Here is a 25,637-nt window from a genome sequence, read left to right as displayed (position 1 = left end):
TCCCCACACGATCTCCCTTCATCCTCCCTCCAGGGAAAAGTGGCTCAACATCCAGGGCTCATGGGCACCAGTGCCGTTTTGGGTTATCAGAACCTCATCCCCATCTCCAGCTACATCAGTCATTACAGTCAAACTCCTCCCCTCCCCAGCTGTTTGCAGAGGGGTCCCTGGCTGTGCTGGCAGGACTTCGGTGTCCAGGGTAGACCTCCCCTCTGATGAGGAGGTCCTAGAATCCCAAGGGGTCCCAGGCCTCAGCCCTGCACAGGCACCAGCATGATACAGGGTGCTGGGCCACTGGGGACCCTCCACAGATTTATTTTTATACAGAGCTTGTTCATTGGACAGAGGGAGGTCACCTGCAACCCATATTGCTGTCACCCACCCAGGGAGGGAGGGAGGGACTGGTTGTGGGTGGAGGCTCCTTTGCGAAACTCTGGAGATGTGTTTATATTTCTGGGTTCTATATGCAGTACCAAGTAATAAACACTTGTGTGTTATGGTCCTCCTGTGTGGCACTGCAGAAGCGCTGAGCAGTTGTGAGGGAATTCTGAGCAGAGCCCGAGAACCTTCCTTTAGACCATCTGTCTCTGCTATGAAGAATGCCAAAGTCTAGAGAGACACAGGAAAAGGAACTGGACAAGGGCTGGGGCACATGGGACACACTGGGTGTCACGAGGCTACGTCACAAACCAGTCAAGGTGCTGGAGGAAGTGGTATCTATGGCTTTTGTGGAGTTGGGGACAGGAAATGGCTGGCTTGGAGATGTGCATACGAGTTGCTCCAAGGCTGCTTAGGACACAGGTAGATGGGTCTCCTGGACCTTGGAGCATAGATGTGAGCTAGAGACTGACCTCTAGGGTCATCGCAGAAAGCTGAAGCCGCCACTGGAGGGAAGCCACCCAGTGGGCCCAGGGAGTAGAGGGGTGTCCTGGAGAGGCTCCAGCATTGCAAGGCAGCGGAATGGAGGGCCAGGAGCCGAAGTGTAAGGGCAATCAGTGTGGAGAGCTGCAGCGGGTGGGAGGAGAGACCTACCTTAGCCCCAGGGCTGTGACATGGGCAAGAAACAGCCTGGCCAAGCCCCACACTCATTTACTCTGATGTTCAGCTACTGGGACAAAGTGTGGGGAACACACAGAGCTCTGGATCTTGGGGTCCCCTTTAGAGGTGAGATATTGTCACTGAAAATGTCTCCACACTCCCGAGGAGGCAGCTGGCCAGGCCCATGTAGCTGCAGCTCCCAAACAACCAGAGAGACTGAGTCCTGACTTAAAAACAATAGCAAACTAAGATTTATTGAAAACAGCAAGCTTTCCATAGGACGAGTCGGCTGAGACGCTAACTGCTCAGAAACTGATGTGTGTGACCCTCAGCAAAAGAAAACCCATCTGAAGCACTCCTGTCCACAGAGGACAGAAATAACCACAGAACAGAACAGGGAGAGCCAGCCGTGCGCCTAGACCTGCAAGGACCACAGGCCCTACGCTGGCTGCATAGCCTGCCTGGGTCCTGGGGCAAAGGTTACACTTGCCCTCCACAGTGCTCCAAGCAGTGTCCAGCCCCGGTGGGATCTCAAACCACGGATGGTTCTCAGTGACTCCACACCAAGCACACAAAGACCCCCACTAGCCCTGTGTTCCCCATCTAAATTCCCACTAACTACAAGTGTGCAGCACAACATCACAGCTGTCGGAGAGACGCAAAGCACCGCTGCAGGTGTGTGTTCTGCCACTGCAGCCCCTGCTGCCACCTGTGTGCCGTCCTCTCATCGGCCTGTCCGGATGCTGCTGCAGATCTGAGCAAGGCGACTCTGAAACAAGGAGAGGTCATTGGAGATGCGCCTGGCACATAGCCCAGTCAGCTCTTAGTGTACTCAGCACAGGGTGGTTTTAAAGATTTGTTTCTATCTTATGTGTGTGAAGGTGTCTAGTGTCTGTGGAGGCCAGGGACACTGAGTCCCCTGGAACTGGAGTGCAGATGAACCGCCATGCTTGCTGGAAGCCAACCTGGGGGACTGCAGGAGTCGCACTCTGAAGCGGAGCTGCCTCTCCAGCTCCCCAGCCCGGGCCTCAGGGACTCTTCCTTCTGTTTGTTGTTTGTCTTGGAAACTCGACAGCGAGTACATGGGGACTCGTTTCTCAAGTGAGGCAGTGAGGCACACGGTGCTGGAGGGTGACTCTCACCTGAGGTCTATGAGACCTTGGTACATATTGAGGATCTCAGCTCAAGGCCTGTCCTATTCCTGTGCTACCCTTCACTGACGTACACAAGGGTGGGCTTCCGCAGCCATGCCTGTAGCCCAAGCTCCCACCCACTGAAGCACAGCTGACAGGCTGTTCCTCCTGAGAATTAAAACTGAGACAGCAAATGGAACAGTGCTGTCAGCGGCACAGTAAAGCCCCACAAAGGCCAGTGTCAAGGGCGACCCTCTTCCTGTGGAGACAAAGTGGGACTCACCGAGAGTTTCTTAATGTTTCCCAGGGCCTCTGGATTCAGCTGAGCAATGTCGACCCTCTGCAAGTCACTGGCCAATAGCCGCAAGCTCTAGACGGAGGGAGAAAGGGTGAAACATACTCTTTCAGATCAGAACACTAATCAGCCAGAGTACCCAGCCAGGCTCTCCTTGAGATTCTGCACGTAGTGACAGAAATCAGCCAGGATGGAGAAAGGACACCATCAGTGCTATCAGTGGGCACACAACTACATGGAGGTCAGTCCCTCCTCTCATGCAGGCTGAATTGGTAACCTGCTCTCTGAAGCACTAAGAAGCCAGGCCAGCCCATTTTAGGGCCTCTGAAGACTGCTGACTCGGAGCCACACTGGCCTGGCCCAGCTGTGCCCTCCTCTGCTCTCTCTCTAGCACCCATTACTGCACACACCACAGATGGGAGCACCCCAAACCCACTGTGCCCAGAGATGCTTCTCAAGGGCAGCAGAAGGCAGCTGAACGGCAGATGGGCTCGGCCCGGGAGAGAGCACCAGGTTCCGCGTGCTGAGGCGGTGCTGATTAGGACCCACCCTCCGAAGGGACTGTTCAGTCTCTGAAGCAGGTGTCGGTAGAAAACTCAGGGAAAAGAGGTTTTCAGTGCGCAGCACACTGTAGCCTGGCTTTCCAGGGTGCCACTCACCGCACCGCCACCTATGGGCACACTGAGGGAGATCTCTTTGCTGTCTGCGAGAGGGCTGCCGTTGATAGAGATGTTGTAAACCTGCTCCTTGGCCGCTGGGGTTCGTAGACCTGGAGTTTTGAAGACCCTAAAGGGTGGAGAACTCTGTGAAGATGGCTGGGCAGACAGAATGACACCTTCACAAGTCCTTCCAACCCCATCTGATCTCAGGCTCTAGTTTTCAAATCATACCATTTCTAAGAAGGCAAATTCTAAATTTAGGGAAAATATTTTCTCTCTCTCTCTCTTTTTTTTTTTTAAAGATTTATTCATTTATTATATATAAGTACACTGTAGCTGTCTTCAGACACACCAGAAGAGGGCATCGGATCTCTTTACAGATGGTTGTGAGCCACCATGTGGTTGCTGGGAATTGAACTCAGGACCTCTGGAAGAGCAGTCAGTGCTCTTAACGGCTGAACCATCTCTCCAGCCCGTGAAAATATTTTTCAAGCTGAACACAGCTGGAGAAAGGAGGCTGCACTCCTCAGACAGACAGACAGCAAAAGTCAGCCGTACCCAAGCAAACTGAAGGCCAGCGCTCTGTATAGCATCTGACTACACAACCAAACACAGGTTCCTGTGCTCCCGCCCTGAAGGACTCTCAAGGTCAAAGGCAGTTGATTCCGAGATTACATCACTGACCCCCAGATCACCCTACTCCAGACAGTACTCATATATGTTTCTTCCAAAATGGTTCCCTAGCTGCTTCTAGAAACAGTGAAGCAGGAAGCAGAAGTAGCCAGTTTGCTCACTTCTTGTTCTACTCCTTAGAAGTTATGGGTCTTCAGTCCTTACGTGGGTAACAACAGGGTAACACATCATTCTTATTTCTTTTCTCACAGAAGTCTCATGTAGCCCAGGTTGGCCTTAAACTGGCTGTATAGCCAAGGATGACCTTGAACTATCTTCCTGCCTCCAACTCTGAAGGCTGGGATCACCAGTCCGTGCTATCACCACTCCTTAAAGACTTCACCAGCCCCCAGGGCAGGTATTCGCCTCTGCTGTAACGGTCTTGTTAACTTGGCTTCAGGAAAGGTGAAATCACTTCACTTCCTTCCAAAGGCACAGAAGTAAGCAACGACTCATATCTAAATGCCATCTGACCAGAATTAGGGAGGGCTAAAAGCAGAGGCTTTCCAGACACCACAGGCCTATGCTCTTGTCAAGTGAGGAACTGGAAATAGGGTCAGGGCAGGGACCAACAGTGGCAACCTCAGCTGTGCTCTGAGGTGCCCCACACCAAATACTCAGGTCCATCACCTGTACTACCAATGCTGTTCACTGCAGCTCCACCCAGTCCAAGTGTTGCTCTCCGTACTTACCTGGAATCAAACCTAGGTGTCATGCCTGGGGTTGGTTTCACCAGAGATGGCTCCAGCCTGCTCATAGCTGGTGTCACAAAGTCATGGCTTAACCTGCAGGTAAGATAGAGCCATGAGGGGTGTCAAGTCGCAGGTGCCCCAGAGGCAAATGGTCATGTCAGATGGTGTCCTGAACCTATCGCACTGTGCAGCCTCTGAGCTGCCTGGGAGGGAGCACTGTTTACATCCATTACGGCTGCAGATGTTCATCACAGGAAAGAGCTTCCTTTTACGACCACACAGTAGTGAGGAGCAGACAGGCTGAACCCCGCAGCCTATGGCAGCATGCGAATTCCCAGCCTGTAGACCATAAAAGGCTCCCATTCTCTCTGGGCAGCTGGCTGATATCTGTAGTCAGTGCCCTGGTATGGCCAGCTCTCCTTCAAAGACATGCAGCCACAAGCCCCCAAGTTGTTCCCTCTTCCTCACAAAGGGTTCCCGTGGAGTCCCCAAGATCTATCTGAACCCATGGAAATTCCTAACTTAGCAGGGCCAGGAGAGGCATTTCCAGAAATTATGGGGCTGGAAAGAGGGCTCTATGGTTAAGAACATGTCCTGCTTTTCCATAGGACCCAAATTTGATCCCCAGCACCCATATCAGGTGGCTCTAGCTGCTATCCCTCATTCCCCAGAGCTCTGTCTGCCTCTCTATTTCCGCCACACTGAAGGGGATTCTCCCAGAAAAGCAAACGACACATCTACCCCTGGAAAACCAATCACCTTTTGCTTCTGCTGCTTCCTTGTATAGACTGGGTTCTCTTCTTGGATGGAGGGCATCTTTTGACCTAAAGGCACAAACCTGAAGTCACTCAAAGCCTAGCAAAGGAGAAAAGAAAGATAAAAAACGGAGGAGGAGAAGAACGGCCTTTTGAAGGAAAAGTAAAACTCAACATAAGAAGGTTCATCACAGTTGAACACCATGGCACCAGGTAGGCTGAGGCAGGGGGACAGTGAGTTTAAGGCCAGCCTGGGCTACACAGTGAGACTGCCTTAAAAACCTAACCAAACACACAGGGTCCACTGCAGAGAGTTAGTAACTAAACTATGTAAAACTCCAGGATTTTGAGAAAGAGGATGCGGGCCAAGATTAAAGGGAACTCTCGTGTGTATACACGTGTGTGCACTCAGACACAAGTGGACCTGTGGAAACCAGAGTGGGTGTTTCCTCCAGTGCTCTCCATCTCGTTTGAGACAGGCTCTCTCACCGAATTTGGAGCTACTCAGGGTGGCTCGTTCCCACTACTTTCCTAAAGTGCCACTATAGGGTCACTCAATACAGGGAATGCTCTGCGGTCCTCACCTGATCCAGGAATGCCTGACAAGAATCCCATGCCTCTCTCCTGACCCCGCCATCTCTTTGTGGTTGGCTGTGTGAGTTTTCATCAGGAATTCCTTCCCACCTCCCCTCTAGAGCCCACATGAATGTATGAAGAAGATGCAGGCACCAGAATCTCTCTCCTCTCTCTCCACCCTGCTGAGCTCCATGCTGGAATTCCACGTAGCCCAGAAAAGAACTTAACTCAGCAGGGCAGGCAGCGGGCAGGCGCTTCCCCGCACCTTCCCGCCACTCTGCCTCCAGGGTCCTACAGCCACCGGACAGCAGCTGTCTAGTCCAGAAAGCATTTATCACCTCCTGCTTTCTCCTTTCTTAGACCAACCCAGCATACTTTTCTTCATAGAACTCACCCCAAAAATCATCCCTACTTTTTTTTTTAAATAGGCATTAAATTTTAGGTTATCCTGGTTGAGTTGCTTGCCCTCTTCCATTTATTCTGAACAGTTTTGAAATTTCCATGGCTCTTACCATTGCCTAGCTGGCAGAATGGAAGAGACTCACGCTCAGGACACTGGGCCATCCATTATCTGGTCTCTATTACCTCCATTTCTCTCACAGCTTCTATCCCAGCCAAACCAAACCTCTTCCTGTTCCTCAAAGATTTCCCTCGCCTGTCCCAAGCGCTTGTCCTCCTCTCCTTTAGCCAGTGAAGCTCGCTCTGAAGGGACTGGCTGTGTGTCTAAAGCCTCCTCCTCCTCCTCCTCTCCTCCTGGTGCACACTTTACACTCGTGCCGACGGTGACTTTGCTATCCGACCGAGTGCAGTCTTCTCAGTCGGGGAGCTCTGCGACACAGCTCTGTGCTCCACACGCAAAAAGCCTGCCCGATATGCATGGGTGTTTTGTCTGCAGGCATGCACGTGTGTAGCAGTGTGCACCTGGGGGCTGTGGAGGCTGAAGATGTCAGAGGCTTGGAACTGGGCTTATATATGGTTGTGAGCCACCATGTGGGCACTAGGGAGTGAACCTGGGTACTCTGCAAGAGGAGGCCGCAGGCTAACTGCCGAGCCACCTCCCTTGCCTCACCCCCACACTTCTGTACTCGCGTGTCTCCTGTTAGCACGGACTCTGAACAAAGCTTGACTTGCTACTTACTCTTGCAGATCGAAGATTCTTATGGCTCTTTCTTCCTCCTCCTCCTCCTTCTTCTTCTTCATCTTCTTCCTCTTCCTTTATGGCTTCATCCACCTCGATTACCTTTCGCTCTATGAGAAACAGTATAAGAGTTATTTCTGTCAGAACCTGTTCTGCTCAGTGGGGTCCATGGCACTGCCTTCCATGTAAGAGCCCCTTAAAGATGAAAATTTGTTATTTCCACTGAAGTCATTCATTCATCTTAAACATCCTTGGTAATCCTTGTTTCTCCCAAGATAATCATGTCACTTATAAATAGCAATGTAGTAACTAGTAGTTTATAATTTGTGTTTCATATTGTCCATGGGCCTTCTGTTCATTCAATCCACAAATAACTACAGGCACGATTTAGTCACAAACAAGGCGACCAGTGAGTCTTCGTTAACGCCGGCGGGACCAGAAAGCAGCAGTGCCAGGTCACGTGCTCATCTCCCTTGCTTCTTTAGTAGGCTTTCCATTTGTGGGTTTTTTGCTTCTTTTGTTGTTTTATAGATAGGGTCTTGCTACATACATATCCTAGGCTGGCTTCAAATTCACTATATAACCCAAGCTGCCCTCGAACTTGCAATTCTCATGCTTTAGCGTCCCAAGTGCTGGGATTACAAGTGTACACCACTATTCTTGGGTCAGCTGTCTTAATCAGAATGCTGGACTGGCCCTGCAGTACTGTTCCACAGTTCTTCAACCACTCTGATTGTCAACTATTTCCCTTTGTTTAAATCCTCTTCTATAAAAGATTTCCTGGAGGGCTGGAGAGATGGCATGGTTAAGAACCATGTTCTTGCAAAGGATTCAGATTCAGTTCCCAGCACTAACGTGGGACCTCACACTGTGACTCCAGTTCCAGGGGATCTGCTGCCCTCCTCTGACTTCCTCAAGCACCAGGTATGCATGTGATGTATACATAATTTTATGTATTGTACACATAAAATAAATAAATCTTAAAAAAGAATAAAACGGATTATTACCAATAAACATTTTGCTAAATAAATACAAGGTGGGAGCTAGAAAATCCCAAGCAGGGGTTATATGGAGAAAATTCAGGAATTTATGCATACATGTGTGTGCGTCCATTTAGCCCAGGCTGGCCTCACACTCACTCTGTAGCTGAGACTGAGCTGAACTACTCACACCTCTGCCTCCACCTTCAGTACGAGGACGGCAGGTGTGTGTCCCACCATGTATGGCTTTGTTGTTCATTTTAAAACAGCTTTCCATGTAGCTGCAGCACCAAAGGGTTATAAGAACATTGTTAGCTGTTGGGGGATGATGGTCCAACTCTCTTTAGTCCCAGGGGTAAAACCAGAAGACACACCTGCTAAGCCTCAGGTAAGCAAATTTACAGAGCTCAAAGAGAAGGTGGGAATCTAAACACCCAAATGACAGTGGCGGCTGGACATAATGGTGCACATCTTTAACCCCAGTGCCTGGGAGGCAGGGGTAGGTGGACCTCTGCCAGTTCAAGGCCAGCCAGGTCTATACAGTGAGTTCCAGGTCAGCCAGGGTTATGAAAACAGATCCCATCATAACAAACCAAAACCTAAACAAACAAGAAAACAAACAGAGATAAAGGACTTAGCGCACTGAACAGGGACTAGGAATGCTAGCTGAGTCCCATCCGATGTGCCGTGGGCAAAGACCTCCGTGCTCTCTTCAGTCTATAGGATAGGCGTGATGGATAGACGCTCACAGAATTAGCAATGGATCCGTGTCACACCCTGGAAAGTGGCCTGCACAGGGCTATGGCTCAGGCCTGCCCTCACTGAGTTTATCAAGCTGCCACTGAGCAATGAGAGCCATGTGTGGTCCAGCTCTTTTTTTGTAAAGGTCTAGGCTCTAATTCACCCAACCTGATTCCATGGTCATTATTTTTAGCTCAACTTCCCACATGGGCTGGCAGGATGGCTTAGTGGGTAAACTCGCTTGCTGCCATGCTTATATCCTGAGTTCAGTCCCTTGGACCCACATCTACAGTAAGAGAGAAGCAGCTACTGTAATTTCTCCACCAGCACACACTACCCTACTCCTGAATAAGTGTAACAAGTCTCACAGAATGGGGCGTACATGTGAGAGGACTTTGCACAGGCAGATCTGTGAATGCAGCCACAACTTAATGCTGACCAAAGTGTTTCTCTGAGATTTTCTTCAGGCCTGCTGAGGATGCCAGGGAGTGGAAAACTCCTATTTCTGGAGAAAGTACATGGGCCTGTCTTCAGCACAGATTTCCCCTCCTTCCATTTATACTTTAGCTCACACAGTCTTACAATCACCAAATACAGTGACCCTAATCAAAACAATTTTAAGATTTATTTATTATTTCATGTATGTGAGTTCACTGTCACTGTCTTCAGACAAACCAAAAGAGGGCATTGGACCCCCATTACAGGGCTCTTAACAGCTGAGCCATCTCTCCAGCCCTCAAATTTTTATCTTTAACAAAACCAAGGGCCAGAGGACACACCAGTGTGGCCTGGTCTGAGTAGCCACAAAGCTCCCTGGACCTCAGCTCTCTGTCCCACAAGGTTCTGAAATGCACTTACACCAGGCATGCTGGCACTGTCTCTAACCTCAGCACTGAGCCAGGAGGATAGCCAGCTCCAGGCTCACTTGAGCTGCTCACTGAGACTCTGTCTTAAACCACTGAAGGTCTTGGGAGATGATCAACACGATAGCATGCTTGCCACGTAAGCGAGGGTGAGGAATGGAGTTCAGACACACAGAACCCAGGGAAATGCCCATTCACAATCCCAGCCTCCAGTGGATGGAGACAGGGCTGGCTAAATAGACTGGCTGAAGAGCAAGCTCTGAGTTCAGCAAGAGACTCAATAAAGCAGAGAGTGGCTAACACCCAGTGCCAGCAGCCTCCGCCTCCACGCACACTCACACATTTACCTGTGCTCAGGCACACGCCATAAACATATACAAACAAAATTACACAAAAGGAAAAGTACTCACTTTTAACAGATTTTAAAGGTGTCTGAATAGCTTCAGCTGTTAAATTGTTTATCTCTGTGATGTCTCGATCAGCCTGTGACAAACAGCCAGGAAGTAGTAGGCTTAGTGCAGCACGTATAAGAGCTGGTAAGTTACGGTACAAACAGATTATAAACCTACCACCCAACCCAAGACCAAAGACCTTGCCGATAGCTTGCTCATTCTCTTTCCTTATCTCTTCTGTCATTCCTCAGAGGCAAACCACAACTACTTCACTTCTTTAGAAGGGAGCTAATGGATTTGGCTGTGTCCATGAACACATGTATGTATGTATGTTTATGTACACACACACACACACACACACACACACACACACACACACACACACACACACACACACACACACAGAGCAGAATGTGAAAACCTTTTTCCATTTTATTTGCGTATTAGTTTGTTTGAGACAGGGTCTTCCCACTCGGCCAAGTAGAGACTGGGTTCATGGTCAGTCCTTTCTTCATGGGACACATGTAAACATGACTTGACACAGGAGGATGGGTGGACCGGTAGAGAGCAAGGCAGTGATCAGAAGATCACTCTGAGGCTGTCTATGCTCAACAAGAAATAGTTCTCTCACAGACTAATGTTGTCTACCTTGCTGATGAAAAGGAAGTGAGACATTGCTGCCAACTTGGTACCATCTGTAGTAACAACTGGCAGGCTTTGAGCTCACTACTGGTGGCAGGCCACTGACACAATGTTACAGTTAACACTGAAGGCCTGACTGAAAGGTTAGATCTTGGCTGTCTATGGAGACCACGGATTCCGGGATTCCTCATTCCTGCCTAGAATAGCTCTCTCTGTGCTTAAATTTCATGCAAATAAATATAGTTTACATGTTATTAACACCTGCTTTTCTGTTAGGCAGAGGATGCCCAAGTGCCTACGACTCATGAAAATCTATATGGAGTCTTGAATGAGCTTGTGTGCTAAGACGACAGCTCAGGTACATTGAATTAAGCTTGCCCTGTGACTCACTGGAGGGAGATTCCTGGAAGCTTATAACTGGCTTCCTCTGGTTTTGTTTGTTAAGACAGGGTCACTCTTTGTATCCCTGGCTATCTTAAAATTCACTATGTATATCAGGCTGGCCCTAATCTCCAGAGATCCAGCTATCACTGCCTCCTGAATGCTTGAATTAACGGGATACACCACCACGCCCAGCTGCTTGACTTCCTCTGAATTACACGGGACATGTCCTGGTGTACCTTGCTCATTCTGCTTTGTGTTCTTGGGATACGTGTCATCGCCATGTGTATAACTACAGGCTGAGGCTTGTCTTCCTAGGAATCACCAAAAGAGTAACTCTACCGTTTGCAAGGCTGAGGCAGGAGGACCAACATGCTCAAGGAAGCCTAGTTACACAGTGGTCTTGGGAGCCCCAATAAACCTAGGTCAGAGCTTTGGGGCCAAAGTATCATTCCTTCCCTGGATTTCAAATCAAAGCTAAAGTTGGAATTCTTTCAATTTGGTGTGGTAGTGTTGGATCTCCCACACTGCACCACAAGGCTTATTTGCAGTTCTGTATCTCTGACTAATCTAAAATGAGAGAGACATATTAGCTAATGAGTGTGATTCATCTAGAATGTTTTCAAACATTAAATCTGGGTCTCTGCAGGGGGATGAGTGAATGAGTCATGGAACTTATTACAAAGAGAGAGAGTGTGGACCGAGATGCTTTCTGTCTCACGTGTTTCTACCCTTCTACATCCCCAACACGTTACCTCTCCCTAACTCAAGACGGGCTCCTAACGATCTTTTAATTCCTGAAGCTGATGGGGACCTGCTACTCAGCGAAACTACAAACCCTTAAGTCACTGAATCCAAAGACTCCTACTCCAATTTTGATGAACTCATACAAACTATGATAAACTTTCTCTCCACAAAAATAGACAAGTGTGTGTACACACCGTTTATATATAATTTTATCATGCCAAGGGACTCTGAAGTCAATGACAGACTAGTTCCAAACTCTGTCCAATAGAACTTTCTGCAAGGTCAGAAGCATTCTTTCTCTGTCCTGTCCAAAACAGTGGCAACTAGTAACATGGCTGCAGCCATCAGAGATGTGGCTAATGCCTGAACAAATAAATCCTCCATTTTTGCCTCCTTCTTTGCTGCTTTCAGTCTTGAGAGTGATGCTAGGAGAGAATTCTGAAAAGGGTTATGGTGTACTGAGTCTCTAGAAAGTATCAGTACACTTCAGCAATGCGGCATGGTAAGGCCAGTCTCTACCCAGTTTCCTAGGCTGGCTCACAACTTAATAGATTTAAAGGAACTTAAACTCTAAGGTTCTCTATTTCCCTTGCAAGTTTAGGGTAAAAGAACACAAGGAAGCTGACAAAATGGAACCAAATCCCTCTGTTGCTTTAGGAATGACAAATCTACCCTTTCCTGTATTCTATATAACACGAACCATATCTGTGATCAAAAGTGTGAGCTTTTCCTCTAACCGAGCTAGGATCCTAGGATGGACCCTATTAACTCAATTCTAATACTGTCTAAGAATATTATCAGATCCTGTGATCCCTTCCCATTACCTACCTAACAGCAGCTGCCTTAAGTTACCTTACCTTCCATTCTGACCCACTGGCTTCAAACAGGGGCCCCCGGCTACTGTGTGAGTCTAGAGCTGCTCTCTCAACCCAGAGGAATCCTCTTCATGGACTTATGTGCGTGTGTCTAAGGAAGGCCTCACGTGATCAACTACTCTCTCCTTCTGCCATCTGGACTCCAGATATTTAACCCAAGTTGCCAGTTGTGATGTCTACCTACTGAGCCATTTTGTCAGCCTTTGATGCCATTTGGCAGTTTATGGTACAAATTACTACAAAGGGTATAGAGAAAGAGATTGTGGGGGAATAAAACATCCTTCCCCAAATACACTTCTCTGGCAACTTCCAGTTGGTTACTCAGAATTACAGACTTCTGTGGGTGGACCAGGCTGCCTCTGAGAAGCTCTTCTTTGGTGAAATCCACTCTCTGTTCTCTGCAGTAGCAAGCAGCAGAGGTGGGCAGAGCCCTGCCAGCGGAAGTCCCAGCTGCCTAAGAGATCTGCACAGGCAGACTGCAGGGCTAACACTGGCCTAGGAGACTGCCTGTGTAAACAGGATAGCCTCTGCTTTCTTTGGGATCTCTTCCTCACCTCCCATAACTTGCAGTCACCTCTTTCCTTCCAAAGGTCCAAGCCCCTATTTTTAAGCCCTTACTTTAAATTTCTTTCCCTACCTTCTGATGAATTCCCCATGTTCATCTACATTTGTATGTTTATAAGCTAATCTGACCATTTCCAATTTACTTCATAGATTAACATTATTCATCCTTCAGAAGGAAAAAGAAACACACAAGCTTCCCTACCAAATGCTAGGTAGGGCAAAGTGTTGGGGAGAGGCCACAGAACTCCCATGCCCTCCCCACCCTGGTGGCTCTCAAACACTGTTTGTTTAGGGGTGTATGGAAGAACACAGGCATGACTGACAGGTGGCCATTGCAGACCAGCTTACTTTTAGGCCTTTATTCCAATCCTTTGAGAATATAGCTGAGTTTCCTGGCAGACAGGACCCCATCCAGTATGTCTGAGGACTTTCCAAAGGTCACTTCATTAACACAAACCCAGGCAAGGTTAACAGATGCTTGCTGTGACTAGCAAAGGACTCTCACCCCTGTAACCATGGTGCTGCACAGGACAAAAGGCCAAATATCCCAATACAGAATGGTCTCATTTCTGTAGTCTTAACAAACTATAAGGGGGCAGGGGGCAGGGAGTGCAGAGACAACTCTGGGTGACAGCACTAGTCGTTCTTACAAAGGACTCAGGGTCAATTTCCAGGATCCACATGGTGGGCCACCTGTAACTCCAGTCCCAAGGATCTGACACCTTCTTCTGATCTCCATAACCAAGCATGAATGTGGCATACATACATACATGCAGGCAAAACACACATATACATTAAATAAATCCTAAAAAGGGGAGGTGATATAGAACACGTGGGCAAGAATGTAAGGAAGATGGAGGTACCATGGAGGTACGGAAGGCAGGAAGATCATGAATTCTAGGCCGGCCTGTGTGAGATTGTCTCAGGAAATCAAAACAAAAATGTAATAAAATATTTGCATACGACTTAGACATGTCTTATAGTTCATTTATTGTCCTAACTGGCCTCAAACTCAGAGATCCGCTTGCCTCTACCTCCCAAATGCTGGGAATTAAAGGCATGAACCACCATCTTACCCTATATTTATTTTATATTTTCTCTAAACAAGTCAGAGCACTAAAGACGAGGTAAATCTATGTGAATAGTTGCCCAGCTGTAGAGCTTAGAGAGTATGTAATTATTTAGTATAGACACAATTTTTTCTCTCTGAATATTTCTGACCCATAGTTGGTGGAGGCCCAGAGGAAGAACTCACAGATGGAAGGAAGGGACGGTCACACAGCACACTCCTCTTTTAGGACTGAGATCTATTTGGACTTCACATATGCAGTATCTTGACACAGTATAATTTTTTCAGTTGACACGGATAATGTCCCCTGACAAAACCTTTTCTACAGTATACACTTAGTAGTTAGATTTTTTTTTTTGACAGAACTAAACCTACAAACTAACCAACGCAAAATCAAGATGGTTCACTTACTGTTGCTGCCTCTTCCAGGGCCTGTCTGTTTCCTCCTAGGGCTTTAAAAAGAACATCATACTTCGTTACTGTCAGGTCTGAATGATGACTGCCTTTCCAGCACTATTAATTACCCTCCTCCATCAGACCAGTGAAGTCTTCCCTCTAGCCTGTCTTTTGATCTTTCTCCAGTTGGATCCTCCCTGTCTAGCTGGTGATTCCATCATCTCTGTCCTCAGAGTTCCTGTTGTTTCTCAGACAGGCTATCCTCAGACCCAGAGCTTTGATACTAAGTATTTCTTCTGCTCAGAACACTTCTCTGTGCCCTAAAAATTTCTACTCATTCTTTAAAACTCAGCCCAAATGCCACATTAAAACTGTTGAACAGACTGCTTCAAACTGCAAATACATATCTACACAGTACAGCAAATTACTCAAAAGCTACTTAGGTCTCTACTCCTGCCTGAACCAAATTCCAGAGACAATATCCCTTGGTCCTGGCAAAAAGATATAGAATGAAAGCTTAGGTGAGCTCCTCATTACAAATCATCACGGGCGGGCGGTAACACGCCTTTAATCCTAGCACGGAGGAGGCAGAGGCCAGCAGACCTGAGTCTGACACTAGTCTGCATTACAGAATATTTGTGAACCCCAGGACTGTGCTATTTACTGGAAAACCTGTTTTTAATTGTGGTCTGACTCCGTGTTTCCTTGGAGGTTTCAATAGTGGTGGGAAATGGGTTGGGATTTTTCTCTGGTCAGAGAACCACTCTTTGCAGTTCACAAGTGAGGTGCTCATTTTTAAACTGGCAATTTCCTTAAGACAGAGCTGTTTGAGCATACTGTTCTAATTGAGCTCTGACAAAACCAAATCATCTTCTTTCTTAATTTATTCATTCATTTAGAAGGCCAAGTTTGTACAAGTATTTCCCCAATGTGTGAAGATGTGTGAAAGTTATGTGAAACTGACATTTCAGTGTGCCCAGAAATCAAACTCATCACAGCTCTTTTGGAACTATAGTAGAAATCCAATTCCAGAAATCTAAACTATTTGTTACCTGGCCAGTTAAGGGCCATGGTTTGCCTGCCCATGGGCTGGATGGCAGTTTCAGGTGCACCAAGCAGTAAGGTGGTTTCAGATCATAAACTGCCTCTTTCCTCTCCAAAATATGGATGTGCCCTCCTGCAACTCTCCCCTTGGACACAAGAGATGCAGAGAAAACATGATTTATCCTGGTCTTGCAATTCTCTCCCTCCTCTGTAAATCGGCAGGAAAACTTTTATAGTCCTACCAAGTGCCTGCATCCTTGCCTATTCGAAGGTAGGCTAGCTTAGGCTAGGTCAGGTCAGTGTGGAACGGCCTTCCCCAACCTCTGAAAGCCTTCAAGAATCAAAAGCTCACTTTGTACTATGGATTTGATCTTTTTCTCTCTTCCTCCTTCTCCTTCCTCCTTCTCCTCCCTCCTCCTCCTCCCTGCCTTCCCCTCCTCCCTCTCTCCCTCCCTCCCTCTTCCTTCAGGCCCCCGTCATCTATCTCAGGTATATACCTTCTAAAGCTCTCCTCCCACTGAGCAGTGAAAGTGTGAAGCACTATCCTAATAACATTCATCTGAAGGGTAATTCATGCCCGCTTCTTTCCAATGGGTCTATCACTTTTTTTTAATAAGTTATGACAGATGGCAATTTCCCACCGGTGGCTATTTTAGACCTTATTAAGACATCTGAATGAGTCCCTATAGAAAGTTTTCAAGATAAGCACTAATCGGCCACAGGGGAAACGCTAGCAGCTCTTACCAAAGTAGTCAAGCCACTTCATGACTTGCAGCGCCTTGGGGAGCCGAAGGACCTCGATGTTGTAGAGATTTTCCACCTCCTTGAGGAGGGTCTGCCTGTCGGACTCAATTTGCTTGGTTCGAACTTGCACTGCAAAGAGGTGAAAGCCGATGGATCCCGCGTCAGGTGTGCGACCCGCGCCTCAACCCACCCAAAACTCACGATCACGCGAATCCACCCCTTACCCTCGCGGTCGAAGTCCTTTAGGAAAGAGGCGAGCTTCCGGCTCCGCAGTGTGTTGGTCTTGGTCCCGCGGCTGCTGCGTTTCTTAGGAGCCATGACACCAGGGTGCGTCCAGCGAGGGGCCGAGCTGCCGGGTTAGCGAATGAGACGGGGAAAGAGGGCGTGAGTGGTCGGGGAGCAGCGGAAGTTCAGTCGTTGGAGTCTAGGTATCCTGAACTCTGCGGAAACAAACCTTGGGGGTCCCAAAACAGACTCAGGAAACCTTACAGCTCCAGCTGAGGGACGGGTTGATCTTCCACTAACCGCCACCCAATTCAAACTCAACGGGCACAGCCTAGCCAATAGCAAATCGTCGTCTTAGGACGGTCCTCACAAAGTCCAATCACAACAAAGCTTCTTCTCCCTCCGTCAGCCAATCCTTATGGAGGACTACAATGCCCAGAAGTCATTGAGGCATACGCCATCTTTTCGCGACTCCAGAGTCGTGCTAACTAGAACTGGAGTGGTGAATTCGCTCTTGTGAATGAGCAGACAGTGCCAAGCCCAGTGTAGTTTTTGATGTACTCAGCGTTGACAACCCAGGATTTACGTTTTCCTGTTGATTTAGGAACAGGGCTGGAAATCTTAAAGAGAGGAGACAGGACTCCAGAAGCACTGGTCCGGGGATAGACAGACCCCAAGGCTTCGCAATCTAAAGTAGATTGCACTGTCGTTTAGAAACCCCTTCGGAAGACCTGCAGTCCTTCTGCAGAGAACTGGTAAGAGGACCGCCGCAATCTTTATTCTTGAGTGTCAGCGGTGACAAGACAGAGGAGACACAGCTTCACTCTGCCTACTTCAGCAAGGTGAGGAGTTCCCCTAACCTGTTAGGGACTTCAGCTTAGTTGATGGCTCTGAGGCTGAAAAGAGCTCAGCACTAGCCAGTCTATGAAGCAGAGTTACATGCACACATTTGATACGGGGGCTCACCATTTAACGCAGGCTAGCCTGGCAGTCTCTGTGTAGACTAAGTTAGCCTCGAACTTACAGAGATCTGCCTGTTTCAGTCCAATAAAGTGAAATCAGGAACTCCTATGGTTGTAAATGGGGTAGTGCGTGTCCTTTCTCTGTAAATGGGATTTCTGGTGAGATTTCTAGAACATGGAAGGAAGGAAGGAAGGCCTTAAGCAGTTGGTAAGTGAACTGCTGAAATTCTTACTTCATTGTTGGTCGAAAAGTGTCAACCTGCTTCCAGGATGAAGAGTTCTTCTCTGTGTCCCCCAGAGTCTCCCTACCTTTCAATATTGCCTTGGGACTATTTGAAAACCAAATCTGGTCTTCTCATGAGGTCAAAAATGACTCACCCTTGATGTAGGCTCTCCTTTTTTGATACCCTGACTCTCTTTTGTTTTGTCTTGTTTCTCTACCCAGAAGATGGCTCATGACCAGCCTCTGCTGGTTGTGCAGGAGGCCCTGAAGAAGTGCTTCCCTGTGGTAGAGGAACAGCAGGACCTGTGGCAGAGCACTCTGCAGGACTGCTTGCCCCTCCTCTCCTCTCTCAGCAATCTGGCTGAGCAGGTGCAAGCTGCACAAAGTCTGCGGTTTGAGGATGTGCTAGCCCTTCGTCCGTTTCCAGACTTGCAGGAGCGATTGAGGCGCAAGCAACTAGAGGCTGGTGACATTGTCCTGGACAAGCTAGCTGAGAGGCTGTAAGATGCTCTGTGTCCCCCTTTGTTGATGGAAAGATCTTAAGGCTGTATGGCATCTCAGCCTCAGTCATGGTGGGCCTACAAAAGTTGACAGAAACAAGTCAGGAGTAATCATGCAGGGGGCTAAGATTGAATGTCTGTAAGTTCGAGGCCAGCCTGGACTAGGTTGTTTTAAAAAAAAACCCAAACCAGGCCAAGTGTTTAATCTCAGCACTAAGGAGGCAGAGGCAGGCAGATCTCTGAGTTCAAGGCCAGCCTGGTCTACATAGAGAGTTCCAAGACAATCAAGGCTACACTGACAAACCCAGTCTCAAAATAAAATAAGTAAACAAACAAATAAAAATAACCCCAAACCAATTACATAACTGAAGAAATGACAAAAGCAGAAAAGAAGAGGAGAGGAAGAAGAGTCTTTCTCGGTATTCTGTAGGGTCAGTGAGAGCCAGGATTAAAGACTGTATGTACAGTACCTTGTACACCCCTGGCTTAACCCTGCTTATGCATTTGGAAGCAAGAAGACAGAAAGTAAACTGATTGTCCTGATCACAGAGCCAGTGAGAATTAGAGCCGGGATTCTGAAGTGTGCCTGCCACTTAAGCTGGGCTCCTCACCACCACCTCCTTCTACACACAAGTAGATACATGTGTAACCAGTCCACAAAACAGTACAACTCAGGCGTTACTAATACTCTGTTTTCTGTTTGTTAAGTCACAGTGTATAAGCAGGACTTACAGACTTGCTGGTTTTGGATTGTTTCCTGTTTTTACACCGTAAGACACAGCCGGATCTTTATAGAGCTAGAGTTCTGGGCTAGGAGATTCCTTGTCCATTGGGAAGTTGCAGTCTTTGTTTTAGTGATGAGTCCCTTAGGGTCAGCATTAGAATGATATGTAGGCACTGCCAAAGGCACCTTATATACACCATCATATTTCTCTCTCTGGTGACAGTGAATTGACTGATTCACTGTGTGTTTGCTGCTCTTGGAAGACACAGTGAGCAATGGAGCTTTATGCACAGGGGAAATAACTCATTTCTGTAAGCAGGCTGTGCACGCTGAGCCCACATTGCCATTCAAGAACTGACCATCAAGGGCAGTTAAGGTGGCTCATTGGGTAGAGAGACTTGCTTCAAGCCTGATGACCTGGGTTCAATCCCCAGGACCCATGGAAAGGTGGGAGGACAGAATGGACACCACAAAGTAGTCCTCTGATCTCCACACATGTGCTCTGGCATGTGCATGCCCTTCCCCCATACTAAATTAAAAAGAATTTATAAAGTGAGATAAGAATGTAGCTCAGTGGTAGACCGCTTTCCTAACATGTCTAAGGGTTTAAGTCCCCTCTGAAACAAAACCTCAAAATGGCAGTAGTGATTTGAGAAGCCTTACCCCCTATCTTTTTTGGGATACCGCCTAACACCCTACTTTTTCCACAGAGCCACCCTCCTCAAGGTTCGCAACACCATCAGCAGCCACGTGGAGCAGGTGTTTCACACCTATGAGCAGCATGCGGCCGTGCTTGACATCGATACTCTCCTGAGGCCCTCGGTCGTGAGCCCCTCCGTGACTGACATGTTGGAGTGGCTGCAGGACATCGACAGACATTTTCGAAGCTCATATCCTTCCAGTGCTTCCTGACCACCCAGAGCTGCCCTACAGGTTCAGACTTCACGGGTCAGCAGGCTGTATGATTTGCTGCAGTTCTCTTTAACGCTCAATCTTAGATTCTTCTTGCATTTTTTTTAAATAGTCATTTTTTACAGTTTATCTGCTAGACACTGCTGTAAGTGCTGAGAGCAGGCATAGAAAAGTGAGTGTATGGTGTCGGATGTGAGCTAAGAATGAGGGAGGACAGATGAGGGAAGGTGGGCCGTGACTTTAGTAGTGTGGTCCTGGCAGGAACCCATGAGACAGTGACATCCTGAGACAGTGATACTCACGGCATTCGAGCCATGTGGATATTCAGAAGAAGAGTGGTCCGAGCAGAGGGTACATGGAGTGAAGGCCTGGGTGGGAGCATGTCTGGTTCATGTAGGAACTGACCATGAGGCTGGTGGGGCAAGGGCAGGGTGTGAGGATAGTGACAGAAGCCCTTCCCCACCCCCCTTTTGTTTTTGAGAAGGAACTTGAAGGTTTTGGCTGTTACTCTGAAATCAAAGGTCTCAGAAGTTTTAAGCAGAACCACGTGGTCAAGGTCTATGCTTAACAGTGCTGGCCATGTTCTCAAGAACAGTTGGCATGGTCGGGAGCAAGCCTGAGAGCAGAAAATTAGCCACAGGTCTGCCTTCTTTCCATTCTTGTCCATGACTGTCCTCTGACCCTGGTTTTGCTCCCTTTACTGCTGCTCCTGGTTCTGCATCTCAGACTCCCATGGCCTCCAGCTGGCTCACTTAGTGAACTACAAATTCAAGTTTAGAGCTGAGCATGCACTGAGTGCCCACTGCGTTACTGTCCTTCATGTTGCGACCAAGTATCTATCACGAAACAGGACAGACAGATTGTTCCAGGCCATAGCTGCGAGGATATGTCCATCATAGAGGGGAGGGCACAGACAGGAGCATATGCCACTGGTCATGCTGTGCCTGCATCACTCAGGAAGCAGAGAGGGAGTGCTGGCTGCCGGGGCTCTGTTCACTTCCTCTCTGTTCATCCTCAACCCCAGCCCATGGAACAACACCACCCACATTCAGAGGGGTCTTCCTACTTCATTTCAACCTTTCTGGAGACACCAGCACTGACACAACCTGTATCGTGTTTCCATGGCGATTCTAAATCCAGTCAGGTTGACAGAGGAGATTGTTGCCTGATCTGGAAAGGTGGGGATGGCCGTCCTCATTTCCCTGTTTTCTATCATAACTACAATATCATTCTAGGTGTGCTAGTGGTGGCCACTAACACTGGTTGGCTCCACTACCCTTCTTTTGTTTTTAGCCACATGGCTGAGATGGACCATATTCAACAGTAGTCCCGTAAGATCACATGATCTGGTGACACAAGCATCTTGGTTTAAATACGTTTGTTTCTTTTTCTGAGCAGTCCTTAACTTCTGGGAAGGTATCTGAAGAGAAAGCACCTCCTCTCCTCCATCCACTGGGGAGACCTAGCCAGCATCCAAGCACTGCCCAAGGCCTGGGACCAAATTTCAGAAGATGAGTGCCAAACCCTTGTGTCAGGTACTGGTGTCCGTCAGTCCCATGCTGCCTCCCCCCCGCCCCCCCAGGCTGGCCTCTTTGGAGGCGTTAGACACTCCCTACTGTGCTTTGGGGCCTTGACAAACCTGATGCCTTGTACCTTGCTTCCTGTTCTAGATATCCTGTTGAATGTCTCCTTCTTCCTGGAGGAAGCAGGAAGCCGTGCAGTATCTGGAGATCTGGAGCACCGCAGTTGAGGCTGCCATTGTTACCTTAGGCTGTTTCTAAGTGAGGGTCAGTATTGCTCCCTGACTCACTGCAATACCAATGCCTACGGTAGAGGCCCCTAGGACCTCTCCATGGTAGGACATGGCCGCTGCACCTGCGGCTCTGAGAAGTGGAGAGAGGCGGAGGACACAGGAGAGGTGGTGCTGAGAAACAGGGTCCATCAAGGCAGGAAAGGGCAGAAGGCAAAGTTGTGTGGACGCTGCTGCCTATCATCTGAACCATCTTCTCTGGTTGGCTCAGGTCCTGGTCCAGTGCATGTCAGTGTCTCAGTCCTTAATGGCTTAAGATATGAGTGGGTCTGGGAATCTAGGGTGGGATCAGTGTGGGGTGGGTGCGGGGGACAGACTCAATTCCCTACAGACCCCCAAAAAGGGAGGGACTGAAGGAAAGGGAATGTTTACAATGTTTACTGCTTCACAGAAGCACATCAAGCCAATTTCCACTTCCAGAGTCAGCCACCAGGGGGCGATGGTGCAGCATGAATGGTTCTGAATGACCTGTTCTTGTTGCTGTTGAAAAGTTAAGGGCAGGCTGGGGAGCTTGGATATCCCACCCAGGACTAGAGGCAAAGACAGGTGGATCTCTGTGATTTTGAGATTAATTTGGTCTACATAACTCCAGGCCAATGAAGGTCACAAACTGAGACTGTCTCAAAAAAGAAAAGAGAGGTACCTGAGGAATAGTGAGGCTCCCCAGATGACAGGGCTAAGGGGCCTCTCATTGGCCACATCCCTCTGAGTTTGGGGTGTCTGGCCAGGGAAGAGAATGCCGGCTGTGATTGCTGGTTGTTATAGTGTTATAGACACATGCAAGGCCACCTGGGAAGGGAGTCTCGGTGAGGAATGGTCTAGATTTGGTTGGTTTGCAGACATGCTTGCAAGATTTGGTTGAGAAGACCCATGCTGAGTGTGGGTGGCAACATTTCCTGGACTGCAGCCTGGATCACAGAGAAAGAGAGCAGGCTGAGCACAGAGGGCTTACACTAACCATTGCCTTTGATGGTCCTGCCACCATGGCTCTCCTGTAGTGATGGACTGTGGCTTCAAACTATGAGGCTAAAAGCCCCTTCCCCCTTCAGTGCATCTGTCAGTATGTATAATCAGCTTTAGGGTTCTCTATGGAGCAGGACTGATGATAGAATGAATGACTATATAGAGGTACGGGGGCGGCCAGAATGAGGGTGGGCATGCTAAAGGAGAAGCTCTCTTCTTCCATATGATGTTATGTGGGCTCCTCTACAAGATGTGGCCCAGATTTGGGGTAGGTCTTCCCACCCCGAATGATCCAAGACAATCTCTCTCGGGCATGCCCAGTTGCTGGGGTCTTAGTGGATTCCAGATGTCAAGCTGACAGCAGAGATTAGCCGTCACATGCGGTGGCAGGGAAGAAACTGAGAAGCACCTTGAGTTGGTGCCAAGCCTTGCCTTCTGTGCAGCGGCCCTGCCTGGGTCCCAGCTTCCCGTGTGCTTGTACAAGCCCAGGCTGCATGTACAGGCCTTAATGCAGAGAATGGATCTATTTTAGTTTTTGATTTTTCAAGACAGGGTCTCTCTGTGTAGCCCTGGCTGTCCTGGAACCCACTCTGTAGACCAGGCTGGCCTCAAAGATCCACCTGCCTCTGACTCCTAAGTACTAGGATCAAAGGTGTGTGCCACCACCACCCAGCTAAGGTGGCTAAAAGACACTTCTCTTAAAAAGAAAGTTTTCTGATTACATTTTTACGTTTTCAATTAAAGGAAAAATTTAAATACGGAAAAACATAATACAAAAAAGCATAATGCAAAACCCACCCTATGTTTTGATCTGTATCCCTTTACTGTTCTTCATAAATTTTAAAACAAAAACATTGATACAAACTCACTCTTTTTAACTTTGTGGATCATGGGACATCTGCAAATAAGTCAATAAAACTGTACTATATAGACTATATGATATTTGGTAAATATATTACTTTTTTTGCTTTTTATGCATGTTTGTGTATATGCATAAATGTTTGTGTATGTGAATGTATGTGTGTGCACGTGCGTGTATGTGTGTGTGGCGACCAGAGGATGACTTTAGGTGTCATCCTAAGGAATGCCATCCTTCCCCTTTGAGGCAATGGCTTTGAGCTTTCCAGTTAGACTATCTTGGCAGCCGGTGAGCTAGGGAATCCGCCTCCCTCCACCTCCCCAGTTCTGGGGGTGCCAAGACACCTAATGATCTTCCTCAGCTTTCGAATGCATGCCCACCATTAGTACTGAGTCTCGTGCTGAGCCCTGGGTATAGAGAGGAAAGAAGGCCACTGGAAGTATTACAGTTCAGGCAGGACTTTTTTTAAATGTGTGTGGGTGTTTTGCATGCATATCTGTCTGCACCCCAGTTGTGTGCCTGGGGCCAACTGAGGCCAGAAGAGGGTGTCAGATCCCCTGAAACTGGATCTCAGATGTAGGTGCCGGGAGTGAGCGGCTTTTATAAGAGCCGCTGCTGTTCTTCACCTTCAACGATCTCTGCAGCCCTGAGATGTCGCTGTCTTCAGCCACACCAGAAGAGGGCGTCAGATCCCATTACACATGGTTGTGAGCCCCAATATGGTTCCTGGGAATTGAACTCATGACTCCTGGAAGAGCAGCCAGCACTCTTAACCGCTGAGTCATCTCTCCAGCCCTGAATTAGTGTTTCTAAAACTTAAATGTCCATGTAAACGACCAATATCTTATTAAAATTTAGACTTGTTGGGTTGGGGATTTAGCTCAGTGGTAGGCGCTTGCCTAGGAAGCGCAAGGCCCTGGGTTGGTCCCCAGCTCCGGAAAAAAAAAAAAAAAAAAAAAAACCTCTAAAATTTAGACTTGTTGAAGGAGCTTTAGGCAGCCCAGACTGTCAAACACGACTCTGGCAGGCCTTGCCCTTCTCCCCTATCCCTCTGCCTTGCTAAAACCATTAGATTACATTCCTAAAGCTGGCCACTTCCTCCAACTAAGGCTGACCACCAGGATCAAGCTATCCAGGTATTTGAAGTCCAGTAATCAAAAGCCCCCTTTTGCTCACCTAATTAACATACCAATCAAAATTAGACACCTCATCCTAGCCCGGTATTTCCCCTTTGCCTTTATAAACTGCCATTTTCCTGTGGACCACATCTGTCTTCTCTCTGTCTAGAGGCAGTCCTCTGTCCTCCAGAACAATACCTCTTCCCCCATTCCTTGTTCCCTTCCCTTCCCCTTCTTCCTTGTCCTCTGTCTCCTGTCTTTGCCTCTTACTCTCTACTCTGGGTTCCTCTGGGGCAAATAATTCTACTTCATGCTGAAGACTTGGTCTTAGAGGTCCTGGACTGAGGACCCAAGTTCAGTTCCCAGCACCCACATGGCAGCTTGCAGTCATTCGTAACCCTAGTTCCAGGGGATCCAATCCCCTCCTCTGGTCTCTAAAGGCATCAGGCATTTAAAATCCATTCTTTGCAAAAAAAAAAAAGAAAAGAAAAGAAAGAAAGAAAGAAAAGATAACATTTTTTTTTTCTTTTTTTTTTCGGAGCTGGGGACCGAACCCAGGGCTTTGCGTTTGCTAGGCAAGCGCTCTACCACTGAGCTAAATCCCCAACCCCAGGATAACATTTTTAATAGAAAAAGCTAAGAGCAAAGAAAACAAAAACAATTCTACTTTAATAAGTTATTAGTAAACGCCATAAATACCTGTTTCAGGGACAAAGACTCAGCTTTATTATGCATCGTGTAATATTTACAACTGTACTTAATAATGTACTCAGGGTGTATTTCAGCACAGATGCCTAGGAAGTCACTAGCAACACTGTGTTATGGGACTGTCCTCCTAGATAGAATGAGGTCCTTCAATGACTGAAGTGTCAGATAGCACACAACTACTCATGTGAGAGCATGCGTGCACGCACACGTACACACGAGTATATCCTGCTATAGATA

At 47.9% G+C, this 25,637-nt stretch overlaps 2 protein-coding genes across 3 annotated transcripts; one reads left to right on the top strand and one right to left on the bottom strand.

Annotated features, from left to right (window-relative positions):
- Positions 1-1,266: 1,266 nt before the first annotated feature.
- Positions 1,267-16,937, bottom strand: Cdca8 (cell division cycle associated 8). 2 transcript variants are annotated; one of them, XM_032898330.1, is made up of 11 exons: positions 16,855-16,937; positions 16,621-16,748; positions 16,397-16,525; positions 14,624-14,664; positions 9,953-10,025; positions 6,959-7,068; positions 5,249-5,313; positions 4,490-4,582; positions 3,126-3,252; positions 2,455-2,541; positions 1,267-1,807 (listed from the first exon to the last, which is right to left on the bottom strand). In XM_032898330.1, the coding sequence occupies exons 2-11, from the start codon at positions 16,712-16,714 to the stop codon at positions 1,763-1,765; spliced, it is 864 nt and encodes a 287-aa protein (XP_032754221.1). In that variant the 5' UTR covers positions 16,715-16,748; positions 16,855-16,937; the 3' UTR covers positions 1,267-1,762. The 2 variants fall into 2 exon arrangements, with proteins under 2 accessions (XP_032754221.1, XP_032754210.1); XM_032898319.1 differs by having other exon boundaries at positions 16,621-16,937.
- Positions 16,938-17,100: 163 nt separating this feature from the next.
- C1H1orf109 (chromosome 1 C1orf109 homolog) lies at positions 17,101-23,652 on the top strand. The gene is made up of 5 exons (XM_032898306.1): positions 17,101-17,463; positions 18,029-18,306; positions 19,741-19,920; positions 21,359-21,477; positions 21,613-23,652. The coding sequence occupies exons 2-5, from the start codon at positions 18,032-18,034 to the stop codon at positions 21,690-21,692; spliced, it is 654 nt and encodes a 217-aa protein (XP_032754197.1). The 5' UTR covers positions 17,101-17,463; positions 18,029-18,031; the 3' UTR covers positions 21,693-23,652.
- The last annotated feature ends 1,985 nt before the right edge of the window (positions 23,653-25,637 follow it).

This window comes from Rattus rattus, chromosome 1 (assembly GCF_011064425.1).
Source record: "Rattus rattus isolate New Zealand chromosome 1, Rrattus_CSIRO_v1, whole genome shotgun sequence".
NCBI classification, from domain to species: domain Eukaryota; kingdom Metazoa; phylum Chordata; class Mammalia; order Rodentia; family Muridae; genus Rattus; species Rattus rattus.
This window is presented reverse-complemented; position numbering and strand designations above follow the sequence as displayed.